At 32.5% G+C, this 20,018-nt stretch overlaps 1 protein-coding gene across 1 annotated transcript; it reads right to left on the bottom strand.

Moving 5' to 3' along the window:
• Positions 1 to 13,020: 13,020 nt before the first annotated feature.
• On the bottom strand, positions 13,021 to 13,356 carry LOC117182557. The gene has a single exon (XM_033375648.1). It carries the CDS (start codon positions 13,354 to 13,356, stop codon positions 13,021 to 13,023), a length of 336 nt encoding a protein of 111 aa, XP_033231539.1.
• Positions 13,357 to 20,018: the final 6,662 nt, after the last annotated feature.

Here is a 20,018-nt window from a genome sequence, read left to right as displayed (position 1 = left end):
GGTCCATGTATGAAGGGTTTCTGCTGAGTATGGTTGCAAAAATGAATAGGCAGTCACGGACAAGTGTCCGCAGGCATCTTATAGAGAAAGAGCGATGATTTATGACCCGGAGAAACATCAACACCCGGGTTTCTCTCAAGCCTAAAGATCTGAATGAAATGGACGACGAGCTTCGTGGACATTTTATCGAAGAATCCGACCTCTGGACCATCAATTGTTGTGTGCATAATGCAGCGAGAGCTTTGCCCGATGCGAACCGTAAAACGAAACCAACGGTTGATCAAAAGACGAATGCATCAACTCGCCATTTTAGGCTGTGCCAGTGTCTCTAGAACGTGGAATTTTTCGGCCCCCACCACCCTCCCATCTGGTCGTGTAAAGCCGAAAATGCACGAGCAGGAACCCGAGCTCTCCCGACTTCACGAATGACGATCTACCTGCTCCTCAAATCTATTCAGGTTTTGAAATCCTGAGTTACCTTAGAACCATTATACTTATTGCGACGAGGCAAATATAATAGACTATGTAAATAGATATAGGAGACAAGACTTCTCGGTCTAAAATGTTTCAAATTTTGTTCTGCATGCCTTAGTCATAATTTTAGTAAACAATTGATTTTTCACAAATAAAAAACATAGTTTCGACAAAATAGTTAAATTTTCAACCTAAGAAATTAATTTAAAAAATACATTTTTTAACTTAAACATTGTAGTTTATACTGAAGCTTGCAGTTGAAAAAATTCAATTTTAAACCCAAATAAATGCAAATTTTCAACAAAAAAATCAGTTTTTTTATCTAAAACAAATGAATTTTTAAAGAAGAATAATTCACCAACAATGAAGATAAATTTATAACTAAAAATAAAATTTTTTAAGAAAAAAAAGTGTCAACAAAATTGATCAATTTTCATCTATAAAAACGAATTTTAAACTAAAACAATAAGTATTCGATAAAAAATGGACTAGTTAAATTTTCAGATAAAAAATAGAGTTTTCAACGGAAGAAATTAATTTTCAACGAAAATTATAATGTTTCAACGAAAAATTGAACCCAGAAATTTTCAGTTGAAAAATAATGATCAACTTTAAATCAATTTTAAAACAACAAAAATTTTTGTTAACAAAATAGATAAATTTCCAAAAAAAAATAGATGAACTTTTAACCATTTTATACCAAAATAAAAGAAGTTTCACCAAAAAATGGATTTTCATCCAAAGAAATGAATTTTTGATTAAAATAAATGAATTTTTAAACAAGGAGAATAATTTTCTACCAAAAAAGAAAAATTTTTGACTGAGAAAGGTCAATTTCCTACTTAAAAAATTCAACTAAAAATGTTACAGTTACATTTTTAGTATAAGAAAATGTTTTTTTCAACGATAAAAAATCGATTTTTCAACAAAACAGTTAAATTACCAACCAAAACAGTTATTTTAAAAAATTTTAATTTTCAAATAGTTTAACTTTCGATGGAAGAAATGAATTTTCAACTGAAAAATGTTTTAAAACACACACACAATCGAATTTACAAAAGAATAGTTCAATGTTTAAACATATAATTGGATTTTCAATTAAAACATTATTTTTCAACTAAAAATGGAATGGAATTCTGAGAGAAAATTAAAAAAAAGATCACAATTTTTTAACATTATTTCGTAATTTTGCCATATTATATAATTTAAAAAAAGGAATTTAATTCTTATTAAACGTTCTTACGCAATTTTCTTGTGCCATTTTTTGTTATGTTTAGGTTGGTTTGTAAAATTTTCTTTTAAATTTGAGTAAGTTTACGAGTATTTCAGAAATTTTGAAACTATTAAAAAATAATTAAAACTTGCAAAAAAATCAGGAAGAAAATGAAATAATTCTTAAAGATTGGAAGATTAGAAGGTCTGAAAAAAAAGAATTATTTTTCTAATAATCCTTTGAAAATTTTTTATAATTTTTATTTTAAAAAATGTACTTTAAAAAAATTCCAAAAGATTTTGAAACACATCAAACGATTTCCTAAAATTCAAAAGAAGAGTGTTGAAGATTTTAAATCAAAATGTTTCAATTTGATAAGATTAAAGATTTTAAAAAACGTAAATAATCCAGTAAATTTAAGGAATATTCAGAAGAATGGAAGAGATTCAAATCTAATTTTTAACTTAAATTTTTTAGAAATGTAGACTTTCAAAGATTTTAAATAAATAAACTTAAGAAGCTTTAAGGGAGTTCCGAAAGATTTCAAGGAGATAAAATTATTTTTCGTAAAATTCTGTGAAAAAATTAGAAGAATATATAAGTCAAGTTTTTTACATCTTGAATGCTTTTTATAAATTAAAAAAAAATGTAGTAAGTTAAAATATTTTTTTGAAATTTATTTTGTTTTAAACGTATTAGAAATATTTAAAAAATTGAAAAAATTTCCCAAACTGTATAAAATATTCATTGATATCTTCCAAGCTTCTATATGTCCTAACCATCTTTTAAAAAGACTCGAATTTTTCTAATATTTTTTTAAATCCAATAAAACAAAATCATTTAAAGTCCTCTAGGTTCTTTTTTGATACATCTCTAGGAACCTAAAATAATGTTTTTCATTTTCGTGAAAACTTACAAAATTCTTGAAAAATCCTTACCAATTTGAATTTTATTTGATCCTTTCACAATTTCTGAATATCTCTTAAACTTACAAAAATTTGAATGTAGATTTTTAAAGCAAAATATGATCTAAAAAATTGTGTAACAACATTTCATGAGAAGGCCTAATAAGAATTATGTTCCTTAATTCAAGATGTGAAAAAATTGACTCATAATCTTCTCAATTTTTCCCAGGAATTTTAAGAAAAACAGTTTTACCTCCTTGAAATCTTTCAGAATTCCTTTAAAGTTTCTAAAGTTTATGTTTAAATTTTTTAAAAATCTAAGTTTCTGATTTTGCTTTAAAATCTTCTACAGTCTTCTTTTTAATTTTAGGAAATCCTTTCACATGTTTAAAAATCTTTTTTAATATTCTCATGAGGTACTTTTTTAAAAATAAAAAGTCATTACAAATTTTCATATTAATCGTGAAAAAGTTCTGTTTCTAATTTTGTCGGACCTTCTAAGCCTTCTAATCATTAAAAACTATTTAAATTTGTCCTGATTTTCTTTGAAATTCGGCAAAATGAAAAAGATTGCCTTAAAATCTTCAGATTCTTTATTGAGAATTTTAAATATAGTTTAAAATATATTGGGATTTTTTAAAATTATTTTTTCAAAATTAAAAATTATAGTAATTATTCGTAGAAACCTCAAAGAATTTTCTTTATTTTCGAGAAACCTTACAAAATTCTTTAACAACATCTTTACAAATTTTAACTATTTTCTAATCGTTTAAAAATTCCTGAATATCTTTTAAACTTAGGCAAATTTGAAAGGTCATTTTTTTAACCAAAATAATTTTTTTTTAAATGTGCAAAAAAATTGCGCAATAAATTTCCTGAACCTTCATTCTCTTGACACCCTGCGAGATTCAGTTTACTTAAAAACTCCTCCAAATAGCCAGCCAGCCACCGAAAAGGAATCCTGAAGTCGGGGGGACTCGGGCTCGTGCTCGTGCTCGTGCATTTTCGGCTTTACAGAAGGCTAGCCTACGCAGCATGTAGCAGAGCCGACTCACCGACACGCTACGTTTGAATGTGTCGCTCCCAGATGGGAGAGAGGTGGGGGCCGAAAAATCCCACATTCTGGAGACACTGGGCTGGGCAAGATAGTACGCGTCCCGCATTCAGTGTGTGATTGACTACATCACATCTGGCAAGAATGTTACCGTCAAGGTCCGAAATTATGTGCGCGATCTTCGGACCTGTTATCACACACTTAACAAGTCAAAGCTGCTGACCATCAATCAGAATATTGTTGAGAGAATACGGATACTATCTGATGATAAGAGAAATCTAGAGCGGAGAGAGAGGAGGGCACGAGAAAATCAACAGTTTCTCTCTGACCCATCTCGACTCTTCCAAGACCCTCCAGTTACTGTCGACCACCCGCCCAAACCAGAGGAGGTCGAAGTATTTTGGAGAGAAGTCTACGAAGTTCAGCATAGACTGGACAAAGACTCAGAAAATATAAATACCTTCAAGGAGTTATGTGTTGCCCTCATAATACCTGATAAAGAATGCCCACCCATCACTACCGAGTAGGTGAAAAAAGTATTAAGAGGGATGAAGAACTATTCCGCACCGGAACCAGATTGTATCAAAACCTTCTGGTGGAAGAAGTTTTCTTCAACCCACCAACATTTGGCCCGTATTTTCACCTCATATTTGAAGTCGGAAGAGCCGATTGCAGAGTGGTTGGTGGAAGGGCGCCCAATACTCCTGCCGAAAATAGGCAGGAGTGCCGGATAACCAGCTCATCGATAGATGTGTCTGCAAAGATGCAGCATACTACCAACGTGACCTATTGATGGCCTGGTTTGAAAACGGAAAGCTTTTGATTCGACCTCCCATAGACTTATCATCTGTCTTTTGGAAAGCCTAAAGGTTCATCCGCAAATCATAAGGTGCATAGAGATTGATGCCGCTTTGGAAAACCAGATTTACTATCTCATGTGGAAAAATTCGTGTGACAACTAAGAAGGTCAACTTTCAGAGAGGTGTCTTTTAGGGCGACACTATGAGCCCACACCTCTTTTGCCTCACATTATTGCCACTACCTCTAGCACTTCGCCATTCCGACGGGTACTTTGCGGCAAACCTGCAGATCGGAAGTACAAGGTCACTCATGTGTTTTACATGGGCGATCTTAAGATCTATGCTAAAAATAAAGAGCAACTGCATCTAGCTCAAGGGATTATCGAACGATATACTAAGGAAATAGAAATGAAATTTGTGTTAGACAAATGCGCCAAGGTTTATTTGAAGCGAGGAAAACTTAATGACATCGCTGAAGATCCTGAGCTCGTCGATAGAAGCGCTATACGATACCTTTTCACTGGAGAGACTTATACCTACCTGGGTGTGCCAGAGCCGCATTCAGGATGTGAAATCTACAAAGGATACTCTCCGAAGCAGATACAAACGTCTCCTCCGGCAGATTTGGTCTTCTGAACTGTCGGCGAGGAACAAAGTCGAGAATGAGAAGTGCCGCATATATTGGAATTTTATATTCTCGACAATTGTTTCTGTTGCACACTCGAGGCCTGACATGGTTCTTCTTGAGTTCGAGAAGCGAAGTATGTTAGTTATAGAGTTTTCGGCACCAGCTGATAAAAACATCATAGCTAAGGAGAATGAAAAGGAAGAGAGGTATAGAGATCTCATAACGATTGTACCCGGTATATTCTGTTAAACTAATCGTCCTAATCATAGGAGCTCTTGGAAGTGCCAAGCTTTCACTAATTAATAGCCGGAAAAGTATCCCTGCTTGTCAACAATATACTAAAACACTTGCGGGAAAAATGCAGAAGGCGGTAATCCTTGGGTCGCTCCGTGTTCTTACGGTGCACGAGGCTTTTGCTGGATCGTCGTATTGATTACTTTACAGACTGTAACCACCTATCTCACGGTCGTGAGACGTAGGGGTGCCGTTCGTAACGATACTGTCTCGTAATCGGGTCGGGATCGCCTCGATTTTATCTCAGGTCAGGATGGAATTACCGATACGCGTGCTTGGTTTTCTCTTGGCTCAGCTTTGGCTCGGAAAGTCGACATATCGGCTTGGGATCGTGTCGGATATTCAATCCTCCTTCGCCAGATGTATGCCTTTGACGTAACGACTAGCGGTTCACAGTAGAGTGAAATGAAAAACGAGGTACACAATTATGTATAGAACGCTATAATGAATCGATTTTGTATTAGTTTTTTTTTTGGAAAATTCAGGGCTAAATTTTCTAGAAGAAGTTGAGAGTGGATTTGTTATTTTTTTTCTGTATTTAATTTTGATCTTAATGCAAATAGCGAAAAGTGTTGAATTTTTGCATTTCATGTTTCATTCCCGTGAAAACAATTGTTTTTATACTTCAGATTACTTTGATTCAATGCAAAGCGGTATGAGAAAAAATGTTATCTTCCGAAGGTTATTGTTATTAGCATATTTTGTTAACAAATAATCTACATTAAGCATATTTGTTGTTAAAGTATACGAGGTGTGTTCAAAAAGTAAGGTGACTTTTCAATTTTCGCTTCTTTCGAAAAAATGGAGCAAAGAGTTTGCATTAAATTTTTTGAGAAAAATGGAATCCAGTGCTCTAAAACTCTTGAAATGTTGACAGTGGCATACGGTGAGTTTACTCTGATGAGTGAGAAAAATGTGTATAAGTAGTACAAGCTGTTCCAAGAAGGCCGAGAGGATGTCGAAGACGAAACTCGCCCTGGACGTCCCAGCACATCAACAACAGATGAAAACGTTCAAGCAGTGGAAGAAATGGTGTTGAAAAATCGCCGAATTACCATCAGAAAAGTTGCTGAAGATGTTGGCATATCGGTTGGCTCATGGCCGTGCTATCTTTTCGGACGTTTTGGGCATGAGACTTGTGCCAGCGTCACGATTCATCGTTGCTTGTGAAAGATTGCGGGGGATTACTTTGAAGGGGACAACATAAATATTGAGGAATAAATGTATATCTTTTGAGAAAACCATAAAGTCACCTTATTTTTTGAACACACCTCGTATTCCTGGTGTACAATTTCTTGCTTTTATTGTTTACATGATACGTGACCATCCAAATTGAGAATTAAATGTTAATAATTACTTCTATAAACAAATTCTATGAACAAATGTACATCACAGAACTTGATAGACAGCAAAAAATCTTTTTTCCTTCTACTCTTATTGTAATGATATCGCCGATTATATTTTCCGTAAAAATGATACTATCCATTGATGTTTGTTTATTTGATAAGACAAATTATATAAACAAATGCACATTTTGTACTTTTTCAAGCCAAAATAAATTTTTTTTCGGACCTTGCTGAAATTATATTTTGAATGACATTCAATGGAAACATTTTGCCATGAACAAATATTTTTTATTTTAATAATAAATTATATATAAAGAAATGCACATTTTCGGCGTTTTCAAGCAAGAATAAATCTTTTTTTAAACCGAGCCTGCTCAAATCATATTCTGAAATTTAGTTATGAATTAACATTTGTTAATTTTAAGAACAAATCAAATAAACAAATGCATATCCTCAGCGTTTTCAAGCAAAAATAAATCGTGTTTTCATCTGATTTTGCTCAAATTATATTCAACAAATGTAGTTTTGCATTAATATTTGTTAATTTTAAGAACAAATTATACAAACAAATGTACATTTTCGGCGTTTTTAAGCAAAATTAAATCGTTTTTTGATATAATCTTGCTTAAAATATATTCAGAACATTTAGTTAGGCATTAACATTTGTTAATTTTAGGAACAAATTATATAAACAAATGCACATTTTCGGCGATTTCAAGCAAAAATAAATCGCCTTTTCATCTGATCTTGCTCAAATTAGATTCAACAAATGTAGTTATGCATTAACATTTGTTAATTTTAGGAACAAATTATATGAACAAATGCACATTTTCGGCGTTTTCAAGCAAAAATAAATCGTGTTTTCATCTGATCTTGCTCAAATTATATTCAAAAAATGTAGTTTCGCATTAACATTTGTTAATTTTAGGAACAAATTATATAAATAAATGCACATTTTCGGCGTTTCCAAGCGAAAATAAATCGTTTTTTTCATCCGACCTTACTCAAATCATATTCACAAATTTAGTTATGAATTAACATTAGTTAATTTTAAGAGAAAATTACATAAACAAATGTATATTTTCGGCGTTTTCAAGCATAATGTTTTTAATGTGAAGTTTTGTCGAATAGTACAATATATACAATATTACAATCTTACAAAACAATTGTTGAACTATTTACAGATCCTCACTTTCAAGAGTTTCAAGCATTGACATTATCGTACTCTTGAGAGTGCAAGAAGGCCACGAATTCATGCACAACAATGGCATCGCTGATTCCGCTGTTGACCTATTTTTATGTTCCCTAATAGTAAGAGCTGCTCTCGAAAACAACCTTCCAACAGGCATGGACGTCGCTGGAGTACCTAAAAAATCTTTGGCCATATGTGATAAATTCGGATAGATCCTCTCGTGATTCGCCCACCAAATTAGCACATCTTCATTTTTTGCAGCACGCTTCGAGAACATGTAGTCATCAATTTCTTGTCTCCAAGGTTCTGTGTTTGCTAGTGCCGAGGAAGACTTTTCCGTCTCGAAGATAGACTTTAAGCCTAACAGGTCTTCCGTGGCAGACACTTCACCAAAATCTGCTGTGGAAGTCTTCTCAGAAGCCATTGGTGGTTCCGAAGGTTGGTAATAAGACTTATGATAAAGTTGTTCGAACTTTTCGATAGCCTCTTTTTCGAGTTCCTTCCCCCAGACAGTGCGTTGCAAAGTTTCTGTCTTGTATTGTGGATCTAGAATGAGCACTACACAGTACATCTAATTGGATTTACGGTAATGCTTTAGCATCTTGTTTACAGCCGCTTTCAAAGCCTCTTCAATCATAATATCGCTGTATGATCTGTCCATTTTCTCACTTAATTTTTTTATTTGAGCTTCTAAAACATCCCTAATAGGATTCTATATAAGCATCCTATAAGTGACCTATATAGGATCCTATATAGGGTTACCTATATAGGTCAGTATAGGTGCACCTATAGGAAATGAAACAGCTTCCTGCATAGGATCCTTCATATAATCCTAAATGATTCTATGGTAAGGGTATGGGGTCCTTCTTCCTAAGTTAGAATCCATATAAGAACATATGCAAGTTCCTACTACTAGGCAATCGCATAGTCAAAAATAACTAGTTTCATTTCCTATATCCATATAGGTTACTTATAGGATCCTTATATAGAATCCTATTAGTGACCTATATAGGTATTTGCAATAGGGTAGTTTCACGCACTTCGCCCCCCCCCCCAGCGGCGTTGAAACTTCCATGAAAATTTTAAGGTATGGAAATAGAACCTTTAAAATTTTCCAATCAGCTTCGCCCAGATTTAAATGGTGGAAGTTGTTGCAGATGCAGAACAATTTTATCGCCTTCTCCAATCTCAGTGCAACTTTAATCATTGCAAAAGTTGAGTTCCATCGAGTGCACACATCTAAAATTGTTGTCAGGGGTTCAAGACCACACGTGTGACCAGCTAATTTAAATTTTTCCGTTAACTGTTCAGATGCTCTGATTTTTTTAAACAAAGACCTTAGTCTGACAATGAACGGCTGTTCCCTAGCAACTTCTTCTTCTTCATCATCTTCTGCGTCACTTGTGTCTTCAGCATTATTATCATTTCTTCCATCGTTGAGGTCGGCAGCTTTTGCGTCTTCTCCAATCACTTCCAATAATGACTGTACGCCAAGGTTGAGGATGTGAGCAAAGCATCGAAAATGCTGATCGAAGGGATCAAAATTTTCCCCGTAGACTGATTGCAGGAGGTGTGAAAGCTGGGACATGAAGGTGGCATTCGCAGCAGTATTGTCCACTGTGATACCCTGCACCTTTCCACAAAGTCCATAGTCCTCTAAACATTCATGACCAACTCTGCGATGTCTCTGTCTGAATGCTTACCAGCAGATAGGATGAAATCGAGGACCATGGAATGTAGTGTCCACATTTCGCAAATGAAGTGCACGGTAATACTGTAAAAGGATCTGTTGTCGGTGGAAGTCCGGCCGTCGACGGTGAAGGACAGTTTTGATTTTATTCCGAATAAAATTTTCTTCACTGCTTGCTGCATGATTTCAAACCGTTGAACTACTTTGTCCCTCATAGCAGTTCGCTTGTACAAAACTGCATTTTGGTTTAAATATTTAAAAATGTCCTGAGTAAATGCGTCATCGAAGAAATTTAAGGGCAAGTACTCCTTCGCTAACCATTCGACCAGCTTCTTATCAAACTATTCTTGGCTGATTGAAATTTCGTCTGTCTGCTGCGTGCTCTGGAAAAGTATCATATATATCACATTTGGCTTCTGACAAATTTAATCGTCATTAAATATTTTTTTTATAGTTCTCATAATTTCTATTGCTAAATTGTTTATATCAATTGACATAAATATGAACCCTCAATTACCAGAATTGACTTCAATTTTTTTACCAGTCCTTGCCACATGATTAAACTTTTCACTCTCTTGACATTTTCTCGTAGAACGAGCCATTATTTATTTATGTCCTTATAAACAATATATTTTTTAGAAGCACACCCTCCCCTGAAAGCCACAATTTTAAATTTATTTATGAAACAAAATAAAATTTTTCACTCTTGTTATATTTCTGTGTACGACTAGAGATTATTTAATTATGTAACAAATGTGACAAAATGTAATAAAACAGATGAATATTCTATTTGAAAAGACGAGTTAAATGGATGAATTTCCAATAAAATAGTTGAATTTTCAAAGTAGAAAATTAATTATTAGGCAAACAATTTTATTTACAACTGTATATATGATTTTTTTGACAAAAGGGACGCATTTTGAACAATGCAATAAACATTTTTACAAAATAATAAATTGTGATTAATAAAAAAACTATTATTATAATTAATCTCATGCTTTTGAAAATTTAACAACTTTTTTCAAAGTCATCCTTTTTGGTTGAAAATTCAACTGTCTCGTTTTAAATTAATTATTTATCTTTTTGTATGAAAATGCAACTATATTTTGAAAATTTGTCTTTTCGATCAGAAAAAATGTATCTATTTTAATAGCAATTGCATCTTTCTTTTTCAAAAATGCAACTTTTTGGTTAAAAATTAAATAATTTCGATAATGTCATCCTTTTTGGTCGATTATTTAACTTTTTTCTTAAAAATTCAACTGTTTTGTTGTAAATTGAATGGTTTTTTTTAAATTAAACCACTTTTTTGGAAATTTATTTCTTGTTTAAAAGTTATGTGCTGCTGTTGAAAGTCAACTGAAAATTTTTTGTAATGAAAATTCATCTATTTTTTTTTTAATTTGTCTTTTTAATCTACAAATTCATCTATTTTAGAAAAAATTTTATCTTTCTTAGATTAAATGCAACTGTTTGGTTGAAAAATGATTTTCAACCTTTGAGAATTCAAGTATTTTGTTTCAAAATTTTTTAAAAAGTAATTTTCTTTCTTAAGAAATCTGTTTATAATACAACTTAGACTTAGACTTTGTTGAAATTATGATTTTTTTAATAAAGGTTTATCTCTTTGTTTAATAATTTAACTATTTTCTTCAGAAATAATTATTTGCTTACAATTATTATTTTTAGGTTGAAAATTCAATTTTGTACAGAAAATTAATTTTTTTGCTTAAAGCATACGCAAAGTAAACTCACATTTGTTTCTCGTAGGTTTCGTGTTATTGTAATATTTTTTAACTGTTTTGAATAAAAATGCAACTGTTTGCTTGAAAATTAATCTTCTTTGGTTGAGGATTTAACTTTTCACAAAAATCATCTTTTTAGTTCAATTGAACTGTTTTTTTTATTTAAAATTAAACTTTGTTCTAATTGAAATATCCACATATATTATTCGTTGTAAATTCATCTTTTAGACGGACAATTAAATTACTTGGTAAGAGCTTGAAACACTTTGGTAAAAATTGTTTTTTTTTTTTTTTGAATGACAAATTTTAACTTGAAAATTGATTACTTTGTTTAAAACTTAAACTATTTTGTTGAAATTAAACTGAAAAAAGTTGCGCTACTTTCTAAAATACTGTTGGCGAAGGGTTTTTGATTCAAAGTTTGACTATTTTGTCAAAATTCGCTATTTCTTGCTTAAATCAATTTTTTATATGACAGAAAATAAACTTCTTTATTTTTTGTTAAAAATTTATCTTTTCTATTTGATAATTAGTTTTATCGGTAGTGTTTTTACTCACTTTAATTTCTCGAGTTGCTCATTTTTTTGGTGAATAAAACACGAACGAGGGCTTGTATGTTTAATACATATATTTTATAGAAATTGTACATATATACATGCAAGCAAATGTTTGGTGGACTGTATAGTTTTATAGAAGTTCGAACAAAGTGACGGACAAGCGAAGGTTTTAACAATAGATTGTTACGAGACGACCGATGACATGTAATTGATGAGTATTTGCGATGAAGCAAAGGATAGGGTGTGAAAAATGGGAAAATTTGGTATGTTGGGACAACTGATGACGTTGTGGGTCTTGATTGGTCGAGGAAGGGCAAGGTGGGAGACGTAGGCTCGGTAGGAAAATCACGGAAATCGAGAAGTTGGAACTCGGGTGAGGCCTTTGTAATGAGTCCTTCCAAATTCTAACCATTTTCTCAACAGCTGTTCTTACATAGTAAATTTCCTAAGATTAAGTTGTTGGCAAAGTAAAAGGGCTATGCAATTTTATTACGGTATTTTCGAAGATGCTAAAGCGTAGTGCTAAATTGCCTTTCAAGGCCATTCTTGCATCTGTAAATGAAAGAGGCGAAAGATACGAAATTGACAAAGGTCTACACAAGAAAACTAGAAAGTGTCAAAACGTGCCAGAATTCTAGAAGAGAAGATTAAAATCTAAATATAGTTTCAAAGCAAAGAAGAATTTAAATGAGTTCAATAGACAGCAATATATAACATAAATAAATTTAGGTGTTGAGACTAAACATGCCGGCCTTTTTTGAACGAACACGTTCAATAAAAAGTGCTAGAAATTATGTTTGTATACAGTTAAAACTAATCATAAATACAAACGAAAAAATTCAAATTTAATCTAATGAGAAATCAATAAAGTGCAATAAATTCTGAATTCAGATACATATTTTTGACGAAGATTAGATCTAAAATTATTTTAGAATCAATTATTGTGAAGATTCCTTCACTTCTTCAGCTTCTGAAGAATACTCGATAGGGAGAGGGCAGAGTTCAGTCTTCACCGTAGCTACCCTGATTGGCATGGCCTTGCCATTTGCTGAGAACGGTTAGTTGATGGAGATATTTTTTCTGCCATCTTTTCCAAAAATGCTGGCTCAATTTTTATGCGTGCTACCAGGCAGATAAGCAATTTGAGGTTGTGTCCGTGAGGTCCATTTGCAGAAAGCTCGTTAGAGGACCCCCAATCAGGAAGTGAGCAGGACTCAGAAGTTGAAGGTCATGGGGATTGGGAGACATTGGTGAGATAGGTCGAGAGTTAAGGATAGCTTCTATTTCGATAACACATGTTTCCAATTGCTCAAAAGTTAGCAATGGGTCACACACCGTTCGAACAAGATGGTGTTTGAAGGATTTAACCGCGGCTTCCCAAAGACCACCAAAGTGGGGTGAGTGCGGAGGAATTAACTTCCAAGTGACCGTTTGATCAGCTAAAAATTTTGGAACCATTTCATTGTGCTCAGCAGATCGAAATAATCCATTAAGTTCTATTAGTTTTCGGCTAACACCGACAAAATTAGTGGCATTGTCCCAATGGATTGTTTTTGATATTCCGCGTCTAGAGAAAAGTCTTTTCAAGCAAGCGATAGCAGCCTCCGTGGTCAGATCGCGGACCAATTCCAGGTGCACTGATTTGGTGCCCATACAGAAAAAAGATGGCGACGTAGACTTTGACCTTATTGCGATTACGAAAGCGTTTTTCCTCAATGTGCAGTGAACCACAGTAGTCAACACCGACATCCAGGAAAGAACGAGAGTAAGGCACGCGTTCTTGAGGAAGATCCCCCATGATGTAATCCACGCTTCGCGGTTTTGCGCGAAAGCATCAAATGCATTTATGGACAATTATTCGCGTGACATTTCGACCGTCGAGGGGTCAAAATCTTTCACGGACGGAGTACAAAGTCGCTTGAGCTCCCGCATGTTTGAGCCTTTCATGCTCCTCACGAATAATTAAACGAGTGAAATGGTGATTAGATAACAATAATATTTGATGTTTCTGCTCATCTGGCAATTTTGAATGGATTAGCCTGCCACCTTATCTAAGAATTCCCCGTTTGTCTAGGAATGGTTTTAAAGGGGTCAAACGACTCATATTCTCAATATTCTCTCCCGATATGTTTTTCCAATTTGTTTTTGCAATTATAAATAAAACGAAAAACGTAAGGAACTATGAATTTTAAAATTGTGAGGGAACTATATTTTTCAATAATTTTGCCGTCAATAATTTTCATTTTCACGCGAATAGTTGAAACGATCATTTTTCTCTGCTCAGGAATTTCACTGGGCTTGATTCTTTCTTGAGGCCATACCTATTCTTCTCTCGAAAGCCAATGAGGACCATTTTTCCAAATGTTCGTATTTAAAAATTCTTGAGGCATCTGACCTCTGGAAACTAAATCCGCGGGATTTTCTTGCGAGGGAACGTGTCTCCATTCGCAGAATTTCGACAAATTTTGAATTTCTGCGATTCGATTTGAGACAAAAGTTTTTAATAAATGAGGTTCTGTATTTATCCACTGAAGAGTTATTGTAGAGTCTGACCACAAATAAACCTTTTCGAATTTGATTGGAAGTGCCTGCTTAGTCACTGTGTATAAGCGTGCAATGAGAAGGGCAGCACTAAGCTCTAAGCGAGGCAAGGTCAAAGAGTTCACTGGAGCAACTCTAGATTTCGAGCAGACAAGCGACAGGTGATGCTTATCTTGAGCATCAGTTGTGCACAAATAAATGCATGCACCGTATGCCTTCTCACTCGTGTCACAGAAGCCATGTACTTGGATTTCGACAAAATTAGGAGCGATAATTGGACGATCGAAATTAATATTGCCTAAAAGTGGTAATTAGTCTTTAAATTGCAACCACATTGTGTGTATATCAGCTGCGATTGATTTATCCCACGAAACTCCAGCCTTCCATTGAAATTCGATCATTATTTTTGCCTTCACAATAACGGGACCCAGTAATCCCAAAGGGTCAAATAATGTTGCTACTTGCGAGAGAATCGAACGTTTATTTACAAGTTTCGAAAAATCTGAGAGATCAACCTTATAAAAAAATTTATCTTCACAGGGGTTCCACTGAATACCCAAGGTTTTTACAGTGGCGTTTGGATCTAGCGATAAGGGATTGCTGGATAAATTGTCATAGGTATCAGGGCTCAAGGTAACGTCATTAGAAGCCCATTTCCTTAAAAGGAAACCGCCCTTTTGCAAAAGCGCATTAAGGTCGTCGCGAATAAAAGCCGCTTCCTGGTGTGTGTTAGCACCGGTGATGAGATCATCCACATAAAAATCCTTTTTCAGCACCACAGCTGCGATGGGATGTTGAGCTTCTTCGTCATCAGCCAGCTGATGAAGGGCACGAATGGCGAGAAAGGAAGCACAGGATGTGCTGGATGTGACAGTATCTAGAGCGAATTCTTTTACGCCCTCGTCTGGATTTTAGCGAAACAAAATTTTTTAATACAAAGCATCATCCGAATGTACTAAAACCTTCCTGTACATTTTTTCTATGTTGGCAGTCAACGCAAATCTGTGCGAACGAAAGCGTGTTAAAAGGATAAAAAGGTCGTCCTGAATTTTAGGACCAATCATCAAAGTGTCATTCAGTGCATTCAAAATAATAGAATAATCTCCACTTTTGCGCTGAAATCTGAAAATATTAATTTTTCTGTATTCTACGCTTATTACCGGGAAGAGAAAAAGCAAATTGGTGGTTAAAATATTTTTTTTTTTTAATGTGTAATAACGACGGGAATTAATCTGGGGTAAGTATTGATATAGTAAAATAAAATATTACTATGTTTTTGCAGATAATTTGGGCAAAAAAAGTAAACACGGGATTCGGTATGACTAGCAAAGTTTAAGAAAAATATTTTACTACTTATCCCGTTTTCTTGTAACCCTTTTTTGAATAAATAGCACAAGGAAAGTTTTTATACTCTGCTAATATGTAATCTGCATATATCGAAACTGGTCTATCCCATAGTGCATACAAGTGAAGTGCGGAATAGAAATCATCCAATAAGGACACCTTTTCTTGTATACATTGTTTTTTGTTTTTTCTTAAAATTGTGCGTTAATGGCAGACTCCTAATTGTCCAAATCTGTAATAAAGTGTATTGATTAGCAGATTAGGAAAATTTTGAAAAATCAAGGGTTTCTGAACATTGAAGGAATTGACAGATTTTTAAAAATTTAGAGAATTTATGGAATTCAGAATATTCAGAAATGTACGGAACCCAAGGCATTCAAAATATTCAAGAAAATCGGAAAATTCATCGTGTTCAAGAAATTCAGAAAATTCATAATATCCAGGAAAAACTCGGGATTTTAGGGAGCTTACATATTTTCAAGGATTGCAGAACATTTAGAGAATGTAGAACATTCATGAAATTCAGAATAATGAAGGAATTGATAGAAGTTTAGGGATATCAGAGCATTAAAGGAATACAATAAATTCATGGAATTGAAAGAGTTCAGAGAATGTATGTAATACTGAAAATTCTATGAATGTCAGGAGTTCAGGTGATTTAGAGAATTTGAAGAATTTAAGAAATTCAGGCAAATCAATTTTAATCTTTTTATCACCCCAATTCTGTAACTCTTTAAATTAATTCAATCTAATGAGTTTATAGAATTCCATTAATGCTCTGAATCCCCCGAATTCCTTTAATATTTTGAATTTTGTATTCAAAGTATTTCAGGAATTCAGAATATTGAAAGCAATTTAGGATATTTAGAATACAATGGTGAAAAACTATGGGGAATTTCAGGGAAGTTAAAGAATGCAAAGAATTTGAAGAATTCAGGGAATCCGAAATATTCACGGAATTTGATGATTTGAGAGAATTAAAAGAATTTTACGCATTTCGCTGCATTAGAAAATTCCAGGAATTCAGATAATAATTTCGGTAATTTTATCGGTTTAAGGGAATTTAAGAAATTCATCTCGGAATTTAGACCCACGTGAAAAGATTTCCCGGAAAATGCTCCACGGAAATTCCATTGTGTTTCCATGGAAATTCTACTAAGCTTCCGTTATCGGTACTTCTACCCCTGATCGATTTCGGAAGTCTCGACCTTGGTCCCAAAACAATTCGTTTGCACCAGGCGAAAAAAATACATAGTCCTCGAGGAATTTGAGTTCCAAATTAAGATTAACCAAACATAACCCACTTTTCTCAGGGCCCGTCATTATACTACAATTTTACACATTTCGAAAAATATTGTAACCACCAACTTTCTTTTTCACTTATCAAACACTTTTCAAATATCCGAAAACATTACGAGTGCGCAGATCGAACTAATCACTTTCAGAACATTTTTCAGCAAATTTCCTGCAAATCTGCAAATTCCGCGAAAATGCCGCAAATCTGCTACTCTGCTAATATATATCCATGGGACTGCGCCCTCAAGAGAATTAAAATTCATGGGAAAATTTTTAATGATTGTTTTGTAATGAATTCTAACAGAAAATAGAAAAAAAATTAATAAATATTTTTATTATTTCCTAAAAATTTTTTAAATTGTGTACGTGGTTTTGAAGCAAAGTTTTACAATTTTGACACATTAAATAATTTTAGAAAAATTGAGGAACATAATTCGTATCAAGCCTTCTCGTGCAATTTTCTTACACCATTTTGTTAAGTATGTTGGTTTAAAAAATGTACTTTCAAATTTGAACAAGTTTAAGAGATGTTTAGAAATTTTGAAACGATTCGAAAATAATTAAAACTTGTAAAGATTTAAAAAAATTATTGTAAGTTTTCACGAATTAAAAAAATAAAATTATTTTAGGTCCTATTTAAAAAGATTTCAATACATTTCAAACGATTTCAAAAATTGTCAAGGAAGAATCTGGAAGATTTTGAGGCAATATTTTTAATTTTGCTGAATTTAAAAGAAAATCAGGACAAATTATTTTAAACTGTAATGATTAGAAGACTTACAAGGTCTGATAAGGTTTAAAACAGAACTTTCTGAAGATTCTTCTAAACATTTTTCAGGATTTTTAATTTTAACCAATGTACTTTAAGGAAAATTTTAAAACGTTTGTAAACATATTAAGGGATTTCCTAAAATTTTTGAAAAGAATGTAGAAAAATATTGAAGTAAAATGATTCAATTTCGTAAGCTTAATAAATAAAAAAATCGAGTAACTTCAAGAAATATTTAGAAGAATGGAAAAGATTCAAATCGATTTTTAAACTTAATTTTCTTTAGAAATTTAGATATTTAAAGATTTCAAAACTAAACTTTAGAAGCTTCAAAGGAATTAAAAAAGATTTCAACGAGATAAAACTATTTTTCTTAAAATTCCTAGGAAAAACTCAAAAGATTATAAGTCAATTTTTTCCATCTTGAATTAAGGAACATAATTCTTATTAAGCCTCCTTGTGTAATTTTTTTACACATTTAAAAAAAATATATGGTGGTTTAAAAAATGTACTTTCAAATTTAAGTAAGTTTAAGAGGTAGTTAAAGAGTTTTGAAACGTTTTAAAAATAATTAAAACCTGTAAAGATTTTTGTAAGGTTTGACGAAAATAAAAAAATTCTTTTAGGTTCTTGGGAATAATTAAAATAATTTTTTATTTCCAAGAATTAATCTTAAGGGATTATTCAAAAATACCTCAATAAATTTCACACTATTTAAGAATTGTCAAAGAATCTGCAAAATTGTAAAGGCAATTAAACAAAATTTCAGAATTAAAAACAAATCAGGAAAAATTCTAATAATTTTTAAAGATTAGGAGATTAGAAGGTCTGACAAGATTTAAAAAAAAGAATTATTTTCCTGAATTATAACTTTAGGAGCTTTAAAAAAATCTCGAAAGGTTTTAAGACAATAAGGAAATTTTCTTAAAATACTTTGGAATATTTAGAAGATTATACGTAATTTTTTTAACATATTTATTGACTTTTTAAAATTTTGATAAAAATTCAAGACATTTTAACAATATCTTGAAGAATTTAAAACGTTTTAAATATATAAGAAATATTCAAAAAATTCCGAAAATTTATCAAGCATTTCTTGATTCCTTCGAAACTTCTTAAAATTTCCTAAACATCTTTTAAAAAGACACGAATTTTTCCTGATACTTTTTAAAATCCTACAAAATAATTTTTCTTTAAAATCTCTTAGAATCTTTTCTTATACATCTGCTATATTTAAAAATCTTTTTTTTATTTTCTTAAGAATCGTATAATAATCATATTTATATAAATTTAAAAACAAACTGATAATACTTATTTTTGTGTATGAAATTTTTACAAAATCTTTAATATTTTAAAATACTTCTTTCAAAATTTAGCTTCTACAATTTTATTTCAATTGTTAAAAAAATGTAATTGTAAATTATTTGTAAATTATTGTAAAATAAATTTAACAAAATTTATTTTATTGGGACTTGTCTCATGATTTTAAAAGAACAAATTCTGGGCTATAGGATCAAACATGGCGCAAAGGACTGTTGTGAAATTTCCAATAAAAACTGTACTCTAAATAAATTATTATTTGAAATGAAAAATAAGAACACTTTTATAAATATTCCTACAATTTATTTGAATATGATACACAGTGCGATTGAAGTTTAAACTTTATGATTTTTTCATTGTCTAAAAAAAATGAACCTATATGTTTATGAAAATATTTAAGTTTTTCTTCTATAGATACTAGGCAGTCTGATAAGTCCCTGAAAAATGAAAACCGGAGACGTTTTTTTGGCCAAAGTCGGTTTTATTTTTCAACATACTCTCCCTTTAAGGTAATTACAGCGAGTTCAACGATTTTCTAACTTTTTGATACCGTCCGGAAAGTACTCGATTGGAAGGTCTCCAAAATACGCCTCAGTTTCAGCTATGAGCTCCTCTTTTGAGTAAAAATGCTTACCGGTGAGCCATCTCTCCAGGTTAGGGAACAAGTAATAGTCGCTGGGGCCAGGTCTGGTGAATACGGTGGCTGAGGAACCAATTCGAAGCCGATTTCATGCAATTTTGCTTGTGAATGCATGAATGAACAGGCGCATTGTCGTGATGATAAAGCGGTTTTTTCTTCTTCAAATGCGGTCGTTTTTCGGCGATTTCGATTTTCAATCGGTCCAATAAT

Source organism: Belonocnema kinseyi, chromosome 2, assembly GCF_010883055.1.
Source record: "Belonocnema kinseyi isolate 2016_QV_RU_SX_M_011 chromosome 2, B_treatae_v1, whole genome shotgun sequence".
Lineage (NCBI taxonomy): Eukaryota > Metazoa > Arthropoda > Insecta > Hymenoptera > Cynipidae > Belonocnema > Belonocnema kinseyi.
This window is presented reverse-complemented; position numbering and strand designations above follow the sequence as displayed.